General features: G+C 36.7%; 1 protein-coding gene across 1 annotated transcript in view; it reads right to left on the bottom strand.

Annotated features, from left to right (window-relative positions):
- The window catches only part of ST8SIA4 (ST8 alpha-N-acetyl-neuraminide alpha-2,8-sialyltransferase 4), a 94621-nt gene that overhangs the window by 65703 nt on the left and 18587 nt on the right, over nt 1-10331 (bottom strand). The window contains exon 2 of the mRNA XM_072416124.1: nt 8502-8624. Coding sequence (XP_072272225.1) covers nt 8502-8624 — 123 coding nt within the window. The remainder of the gene's footprint in view (nt 1-8501; nt 8625-10331) is intronic.

Below are 10331 nucleotides of genomic sequence, written 5' to 3'. Positions count from 1 at the left end.
CACTTCCTCTTCATGAAGAGGACGCACGGAGGAACCACACACGGAGTCACCCACCGCACCACGCGATTCTGGTAAGTAACTTATTTTTCATTTTTACCTAAAAAGGGGGGGCTGTCTTATTTGATGGCCCTGCCTTATCATCGGGGAAACACGGTAGCTTTAGTTACCTCAATTTGTTTACTGGCCCAATGGCTTTTATACCTTCTCTATCACTGACTATAAACAAGTATGGTGATCAGGAGTTCTGACTTCCGCGGCTGCAAACATGTTTCAGTTGGGTTAGTGAAGCAGTGGGGTTCAATTACTTAGGAAGTTTAGGATGTTTACTCAGCAGTGTGAAATATGACTCTGCAAGGAAAATGTAGCTTAGTTAATGCAGTGAAAATTTACTTACTGCAAAGAATACTCAATCGTGCAAAAAAAAGAAAAAGTCGCTGGAGTGTCACATCATTCACTAAGTTATTTGTTGCCTGCAGAGTAATATTGCAGGTTCCTAAGTTAACTATCTAGATTTATTTAGTAAACCAATTTCAATGCATTGAAGCTGAAGGAATCCACATATGTAACAATAAATTTGAATAAATTTATTGTCCTATCCAAACTGAAATAGGTTATATTAGTGGAATACCATCACACGATCAAACTGACATTCAGATATCAATGCTCCTACATGTCCCCAACTGCACCGTTACAGTGCACAAAACGTTCCACATCTCAAGCACCCACACAAAAGCCATGCGACTTTAATAATAAATGCATGTTGCTTCTGCACACTGTATTAGATAATCAAATGGCCCTGCAGACATTTCTATTTTTAACAAGCCTATTACTACATAGAACTTTAAATTTGTAGTTTAATATGGCGTTTTTAGTGTGTGTGTTAAGAATGCCTTCATATCCTCTTTAAGGTTTGTGTTATTTTTCAGTAAAAATCAGATGTGACATTTGTTCTCCTCAATTTTGGTAGTTTACGTATCCAACCATATAAGATGACTGGTGCTTGGCCCAGCTGATAATGGTCAGACAATGTAATGATTTTATTATGTTCAGGTCTACACCCAATATATGAAGAAACCATAGAAAAACTTATTGACCAGGATAAAAGCAAATGGTGTACACATGTCTGCATAAGGAATTACACATGACTGGGGCAATTGTTCTTATCTATGTCATAATTACCCTATCAAACCAATAATTGTGCACCATCTATACCATTTTTACCAGGCTTATATCTTATAGTTTTTTTTTTATTTTTTATTTTATAATCTAAATGGAAAACAAGACATAGCAATCATAGAAATAATCAGAGTGAACGGGTAGCTGTAGCTCCCATCTTTTAAAGCTTTTTTTTCAAAATGCCTTAGTTCACATCAGAAGACCTCTGATGTGTGCTTTGCTTGCTAGGCATCCCCTAGTTTGCATTCTCTAAAGGATATATATCATTTTCAAAACCTACAGACTACAGTTTGTTTTGAAATGTATAAATATAATCTTCCATATATAGTATAGTTTATGTGTGCTTACATGTGCTTCTCCAAACTGCTGCATGTTGCAGTCTGACTGTAACAGTAGATGTGAAAACTCACAAATGCAAATAAAATTAGTCCTGTACTTTTGATTGCTAGTGGTTTTGTCCTTTGTTTTATAATTTACTCCCTGTCACACACTATAGTACCCCTCATGGTCGGATAAATCCATGGAAAGTTCATAGCTTTTGCTTCACTGCAAAAATTTAGAACTCCTACTTTGTATGTCATCTATTGCAACACCAACTGACACCACAGATGTGTACAATCATTGTGAGTTTCTGCTTGCCATGACACATTTTAGTAAAGTACTCCCTTTAAAATATCTATTTTTCTTTTCTAAGTGAAAAAACAAGAAAAAAGGAGTACAAAAAACTTTATCATGAACAAAACAGGAAGTGATACTTCCCTTTTAGCTCATGTATAATAAACAGAACTACAAGAACCAAGCTGCGGTTTAAAGCTGCACAAAGAGACACAGTAGGACCTATATAGACATTTAAGAACAATGCCAAGTCTAATAACATCTTTAAAAAGATGAGCTGAGCTAAAAAAACGACTTCCTGTCACCGCTAACTCTGGGGCTAATACTCATTAAAACATGTTTTCAGTGGTGACACATTAAGATAGATTTCCCGGAATATTTGATACAGAACATTTGAAGAACTCATTCTCATATGTGACTGAGCACTTGCAGTATACTTACACAAACACACCACATTGCAAGCATCACAAAGACTTTATCAGATGTGCTGCTCCTAATGCCACAGGATGCTGAGTAGAGTGACATTGCTTCAGGATGTTATTGAGATCACAGGAATAAAAACAGCAGACTCATTTTTTTGAAGGAAAATAGACACTAGTTCTATTGTTAGGCATATACAGGTGTTTGTAGAGTTTCCTATCCTAGAAAAAATAGCTACTGTCAGTAGCTGGTGTTTATGATTGCCATATCTCATTATTATCACTGAACAACTTAAAGTGTACCTGATTTTCAAAAAGTGGTGCCTGCTTGCATCTCTTTTTCCTTATAATTCTTCAATCCAAAATGAAAGATGGATCCATCTTCAACAAATCCTGACAGCTCTAACCAGCTTCACAAACTTCTGACAACTATCAGCCGCCCTTTCCTCTCTGTTATACCACCATACAATGAAGCAAACCTGTATTACATTCCACAGTGTCTACTTTACAGTGCAACAGTGTGGGTGTGCCACAACCGTTACCAATGCAGATATTTGCCGATTCTACACAGGTACTTGGTATAATTGCATTTGTTTAGTGCTCACTAAACACTTACTTGTTGCTGTAGCTTTACATGTGTAGCCCTGTTATGGGGGGGGGGGGGTGTAAAGGACGCCCACAAAACAAACTATGGCGCTAACCTGTAGATAATATAGATGTCATGTTTAATTGATTGGTAAAAAAAAGTATGCTATAAATAGTGTGGCGGGGGGGGGGGGGTAATGTGCATGACCCTCACAAACCAGGCTATGGCGCTAACCTGTAGATAAGAGAGGATCCTGGGCCTTCGCTATGTGGAAGAGTGAGGATACTAATAAAAATGGCAGTGCCTCCACCCAGGACAGGGTCTCTGTTAGCAGAGGGGCTCTCTTCCTGGGACATTAACCAGAAATATTAACAGTATTAATAAACAACACCCGAGGAACCACTACACCCAGCATACAACAATACCCAGTGCAGCTAAATGAACACACATGTTGGAGTATTTGTAAGCTTTATATCTCAAAATAGTAATAACAATATATACAATCAATAAACATCAATGAATACATATATCAAGCACATAGCAGAGTCTTGAGGAGAATTGTGCACAGATATACGCGGGTATATATACAGTCTATAACCACAAATACCTCCAGTACTGATCAGTGTCAGGATGAGTTGCAGAGGCCTCTGGAGTTGATGGTAACAACGATGATCCTGATGAGATGATCCTGAAAACAGCAGCAAGGAGATCCTCCAACTGACTATTGGGCTATGTATGCTGGGATCCTGGATTGCAGGGATGCAGGCAAAGTCTCTGGAACAATCTATCTGCACTACCACTTAGACCCTAGCAATCACACTAATCTGCAATGCAACCGGACCTCTGCTACCTATGGGCCATCGGATGCCTAACCTATGCTAGCTGTAACTAGACAGAGGGTGCAGATCGGCAAAGATAACTGAAAGGGCAGAGGCAATATATATTTGTGTATGTAGCTGATACACTGACAGTAGGGATTTCCCAACGTGATCTCCAATAACAGATATCACATATACCCCATTAATACAGAGGGTAAAAATATAATACTGCACTACACACAGACAAGGCAGTCAGTGTGTTCTGGAAGGGATGCAGGCACCTACCCTGGTGTTCTCATCTCTGCCCCTGTACTTCCTGCATTTTTCTATATCCTGGAGGGGTTTCTAAGGCCACTATCAGGGGCAGGAAACATTTCAACAACTTTATTTGCATTTTACAAAGTTAAAACTCAGTTAGCAGATAGAAAAGGCAGTCCACTACACATGTTTGCTGCTTTTGTCATTTAAAGAAAAGATTTGGCAACTTGCTAATGTTTTCCAACCTAAATGTTGGAAACAGTCTTTTTTAGTAGTAAAGTAATACATCTTGAGTCCCACTGTGGCTGTTGCATCCACAAAACCCCTCCAATACCCAGAAGAGTTCTACAGAAGAGGAATTAATTGTATGCTTTCCATTGTCACAAGAAATTGTGAACACTTGACAAAGCCCCACATTACCAAACCATAATTAAACCAAATCATACCTACAGACAGTCTGTAAATCTGTTGTCAAAAAATACTGAAGATGGCTACGTATACCATTAAGTCTCCCTCCAACATTAGGGACTTTTTTCCAACTATACGCCACTTCCTTTTTTTATACATATATTTTAGCAACCTTACTTTTTCTATTTCAAATGTTTCCAAATGTTTATAAAACATACTGCAAGGCTTGTTTTCACAACTGACTAAAAAGGAAGTTTGGAATATTTTACAGACTCTCCTGCAATTGTTCTTATTAACATCCTATATGGCAATGTCCAGTAACCAGCAATCTGCTTGGAGACAGCTGCATGACTTCACTTCGGCTTCAAATTGCAAGTTGTTCCCCAAACAGACCGCAACTCATATTTTGCAATATGTTTTTACAGCCAAAACATGAATACTGTGAACTGGCTCTCTACCATAACATTCCTAATACTTACAATAATATTATCCATAATAATCCTTAACAATAAACATAATATTCCTAATATTTCAAAGCCTATTTCCATAAAAAAAAAATCTCTAACCCATTTAGATTAATTTAGATAAAAATGATCTTGTGGAGCAGTTCATATTCACAGATTATACAAATCTGCTTTGTAAACAGTGGTGCTTGAACATTTGTAAACCTGTTAAAATTATTTTATAATATATTATTAGAAAACTATTTTTTCATTTTTACTTATAGTTCCGTTTTAAATATCATGTAGTGTTCTGTAATCCTAACAAACCTATGTCCTAGGCTGACCATACTGCTTCTTAGTAGACCCAGAACAGTCATCCTAAAACAGAGAGTGTTACTGGGAGGTGAAAGAAAAAAAAAATGGAAAGAAAGGTTTTTAAGAAATCTAATTTCCCATCAGGCCCAAAACATAGGGCAAAATTTGCAACAGCACATTATAGAAGATATATACACACCAATCTAATATATTGCAGCCTACCAATCTTTAGTTGTTGTGGGTAACTAAAGATTGGTAGGTTGCAATATATTAGATTGGTGCAAGAATCAGTGAAGCTGGGTGATTCAGCAAACCTGGAATTCATTTCTTCAAAGTAATTTGCTATTTGTTAGCAAATGTTTTCAGTCCTGGACCAGATCAATTCCAGATTTGCTGGATCACCTAGCTTCACTGATGAAAGTGTATCCCCTCCAGTCTTAAGGAGCTTTAATAAATCAGGCCCATTGAATAGAATGGAAAAAATGTTTGAAACTTTCAAAGGAGCTTTGAAAAAGAAAATTGTAATAATAATGTGCAACGTTCACAATTTGGGGAACTAAAAAAAAGTGAACACGATATTAAAACATTTGGGTAAATGGTTAAATCACAAAGTTTTCACAAAATACCTCTGTTTACATGTTTTATGTCTACAGAAAATAAAAGAACACTCATATACCACTGGAAGAATTACTGCATGTGGACTATGGTTTCTGGCTACAATGTACATTTATAAACTACAAAATCTTGTCAAAAACATCAAATCTACATATTTCAAAACCATCCTCTTACATTGTAGGCTGAGAAGAGGAAGGTACTGAAGGTATGAGAATACTAGTAGCAAGTATTGAAAAAAAAAGATAGATAATTCAGAAATTGCAATTAAATTATTAAGAGAATAATGTTATCAGGCGCCAGATTTACCAAAATACCAGTAGGACAATTTCTGCAAAAGTCAGTTTTTGAGTCTCTCATCGCGCTAGTTTATAGTAAGCAGTGTTCTGCAAATAGGGGGTCAAAGGATCCATACACCAAGGTAGGTTTAAGTTATAAAAGTCACTACATTCAGACAATGACAGTAAATGGGTAATTAAGGAGATGAAATTATACCATGGAGCAGAATTTGCCCCTTGTAAAGCTTTAGGAATTTCTGCAGTGCAAAATTGGTTTTCCCTAACTCGTGAACCTTTTTTTTCAATATAGTTTTCTATTATTGCTGTTCCTATCCCTCATATCCTCTTCAGTGATTTTTAAAATAATTGCTATAAAAGCCCACTCAAATTGTGGATGCTGGCTGATTCAGGCTATAATAAAGTGCTCTGGAAGTTCAAGAAGTGATGTCAATTTAACTGAAGTTCATTTTCAGTTTAGGCTCATTATTGTAAAACTATTACAGTTCAGGAATATCTTTATTTTGTTAAACACAACAAGAAAATGTATTATGGTATATCACATTACAGGACAAGTTTTAAAACAGCAGGATTTGTCTATAGATTTCTAAGATATCAATCTGAAAAGACTGTAATTGGAGCCCCAAAATGGTATATATATTATACTGCTCATGCTTAACATTAACTGGGTGTGATCTTTATGTTTTCAAATATTTAGGACAATAGATGCACTTACAACATAAAGGTATAAACCCCTTTTCATTATTATAAAAAGATTTTAATAAAAAATATATATTTAAATAATTTCCAGATATTAGGAGAAAGGAAAAACAAAATTCCAATTAGAGATTGTTCGGAATGAGGTTGAAGTCAGAATAGCGTGTGTTTTACTCATAAAAACTGTGTTCGCAGTGAACACTTCCATGACATCTCACCAGCAGCCACCTATATAGGGAGCAGATGGGGCAGTGGGGAGTGACTTCAATTGGACCTATATCCTATTAACTGGTATTTTGCATGGAAACGCAAGTTGGCGTGTTCCATAGTTTTTTGTCTTAGCCCCAGTTTTTGAAATATAACTGGAACATGAAAACCATAGGCCTACAACTAGGGTTAAAAAAATAGAACTGTATTCTAATATTCTCAGACCCTTCCTTAGAGACTCCTTCATTTAGGCACACAACAGTCCTGATAGATTAATTGTATCCTTTCCAAACAGTAAATTAATTGCAAAAATCAATCAAGTATTGTTTAGCTACTCTTCAAGTTGCATTGTTTCTTGCATTCTCCCTTCTGCGCAATCATCTATTTTATATATTTATGTATTTTAATAACACACTTTCTGGTTATTTTATACTTTCCTTTAATGCTAATGGCTTTTGTTAAACTAAATTACATGCTTGGTAAAACTTTCCTCTTAATGTAATAGGTAGGATAAATTTAATTAAAATTATATTGCTATATTGCTATATATGCTCTAAATCTCTGTACACTCTTCAGCACACCTTGACCTTAATACCTAAAGCCTTTAATAAAGAGTGTTATAAAGCCATATATCATTGTTCTTCTGGTTCAGCAGTTGCACAAAGTTAAACCAAACATACTGCAATCTCCCTAACTTTATAGCTTTAACTACTAGCATTACCAGACATCTCTTGGTTATCTGGTGGACCAGCTTTAGAATCTTATTTTTATGACATTTCCCAAGATGACTTATCGTACTCTCACCGGCCCAATATTTCAGATGTAATAATGTCTTAAAAATCAATTATTTCACTATAAACCACCTTTAAAAGCATGATGCTGTAAAATTATTTCTAGAATACTAAGGGATATTGTCTACCAATTGCAAACACTAATACAAAGTTCACAGGTGGCATCCTTCCCTTATTGTGACATCTTACAATGGGATGGTAATGGCGTATATGAGAATCCTGGGTCATTGCCTAATTAAATTCTTTATAATATTACCCTACTCAACACTAGATTATAAAGTTTTAACCATATTCCACTTATAAAGTTGCACATGCAAGGGTTTAGAAGCTGCCTTCTGGCATCTACGCTGAGCTCTATTGTACTGCAGGGGCAAAAATTCTAACAATTTCAGGTGAGAGTATTGCATTATCAATTTAAGGTTTCTGTAAAAAAAAACTGTTCTCCTAGGCTGCATCTTTAAAAATTTGAAGCAGATCAGATTGATGAAATGACATCATTTTAGATGAAGATGATTATTTGGCATTTTCACAATTTATTTTTAAGTGAGTTTTTTAACATATTGGGGTCCTCCCTTCTGAGCTATGTATTTACTCCACATACTGCAACATACAAAATGATTCAGTGCCTTTGTCCATTCCAACAGGGAACTACTCAGCTGCAAAATGCCAGCAATTTTAAAGCAAGCCAAAGCTAGGTGGTAGCTAATTGCTGAGTTCCAACACACACACAAATTTAAAACACATATTTAGAAACAGTTTTCTCATTTTCTCTTAATTACAATCCTTCCTAAACCAAAATATATGTAACCACTTAAATGATCAATGAACAGTGGTGGTGAAGTTACAGAATGGCGTACTCACCGTATCTCAAGAGCTAGTGAAGAATTGATCTTCCAGCCGGCTCCAGATTGGGGAAAGACTTCTTTTCTTAAGATTTTATCAGAACTGTTTACAATCAGTCTGCTTAGAGTAAGCTCCCCATCTCTGAAATGACATATACATAAGCTAATTAGTTCAAATGTCCACAAATACTGTTAATGCATTAGATTAGTTTGCAATAATAGATTGGTTTATGGTGTCCAAACTTTTAGTAGGTGGTTGGATGCTCACGGATAATTCAACTGACCCTGAACTTTACCCATGAACTTCCTTAATCCAGGGTTTTTTCATAAACATCAGAATCCATCTTGTAGCCAATGAAAAGAGGAAAGGGAGGAGGACAACAAACACTTTCCTGAAGTCACTTTTTAGTTTAGTAGTTCATAAGATTGTCTCACATTCAGCTAGTGTTATATGAATGTTCATAGACATGACATTACTGCCTGATCTAAGTGAAAGTGCCTGTAGAGCATTGTACATATTTTATCACAATAACTCATACTAAAATATATCGCTAAGTTGCTTTTCCTTTCCTGTATTCATGATACAAAAAAAAAGAAAGAAAAGAAAAATGCTGCAGTGTGAAACATTATTCTCTACTATCAAGATTATTACATATGGAAGACGCTGAGAACTCGGCTATGGGGAAATTATAAAATAAATAAGGAGCTACTGGAACAATAAACCTGCCTATTCCTAAAAACAAAAATAACATTTTTGGTGATTACCTGATAATGGAATAGGATGAAATGTTAAAAATTATAGACACAGCTCTCTCTGGGGTAAAATGGTTATGTTTTCTCCAGCCATTGTGTTTCTTTTTTGGTCACTAGGCCATTTCAGGGGTAGGCAGGAGCACACAAGGCTGGACTCTCTGTCGAGTTCCGCCACTAATTTCTCCACCCCCCACCAGGAACGCCACCACGCGGAGGCTCAAGAGCCGCATGAGGCTCCGGCTCTAGTAGTTTGTTTCAGCTTGGCCACAGCTTGCCAGCCAGGATTTGGCCAGATCAACCAGGGGGTGTTCGGCCAGACCAAACTACCTGTTAGGCCGTATCTGGCCTAAAGACCGGAGTTTGCCGACCCCTGCTCTAGCCATTCCCCCATATGCTGCACAATAAGATAGTTTTCATTGCCACATATTTATGAGAAAATTGGCAAATTTAAATTTTTATTTTGACTATATGCATTGCAGTTATTGGCGCCAATGGGCAAAGCAAAAGGGAACTTGTTTTAGTTGTGAGGAGGGGAACGGCTGGTTCAGTGATAATACTCTTGCTTTTGCAGCACTAGGTCCCAGGTCAGCATTGCGTCTAAGACATTATCTAAGGAGTTTGTATGTTTTCCGTGGGTTTGCTCCAGGCAACCTGGTTTCCTCCCACATTCCAAAAAACATGCCAGATAGGTTAATCAACTTTGTGTGAATATGTTTAGGAAATTAGATTGTGAACCCCTCTGAGTGACAGCTAGATTTTACTATGGGCTTTGTAAGGTGCTGCGTAAAATATATATAAATGCAAATAAATATTTCAATTGGCTTCAAAGTGCTCCTGAGGATTACAGAAACTCCTTTCAGGCTTTCTGGACATGTTCTTGTGTCGAAAAATTGCTAACCTCATTACTTTTTTTCACAGAGAGTTAATTAATAGTTCTGGTGGGTGGAACAGAGCATGAATGCTCCTTAGGGCTGGATCCTATGGTAAACAGCAGGCACGCTCCAATTGTGTGGTAATTGTACAAATCACCATCCTGCCAGCCCATGTAAAATAAACAAAGCAGCCTTTTACTGTTAGCTGGGTACCTCCCTGATCA

Source organism: Pyxicephalus adspersus, chromosome 6 (assembly GCF_032062135.1).
Source record: "Pyxicephalus adspersus chromosome 6, UCB_Pads_2.0, whole genome shotgun sequence".
In the NCBI taxonomy this organism is placed as follows: Eukaryota; Metazoa; Chordata; class Amphibia; order Anura; family Pyxicephalidae; genus Pyxicephalus; species Pyxicephalus adspersus.
This window is presented reverse-complemented; position numbering and strand designations above follow the sequence as displayed.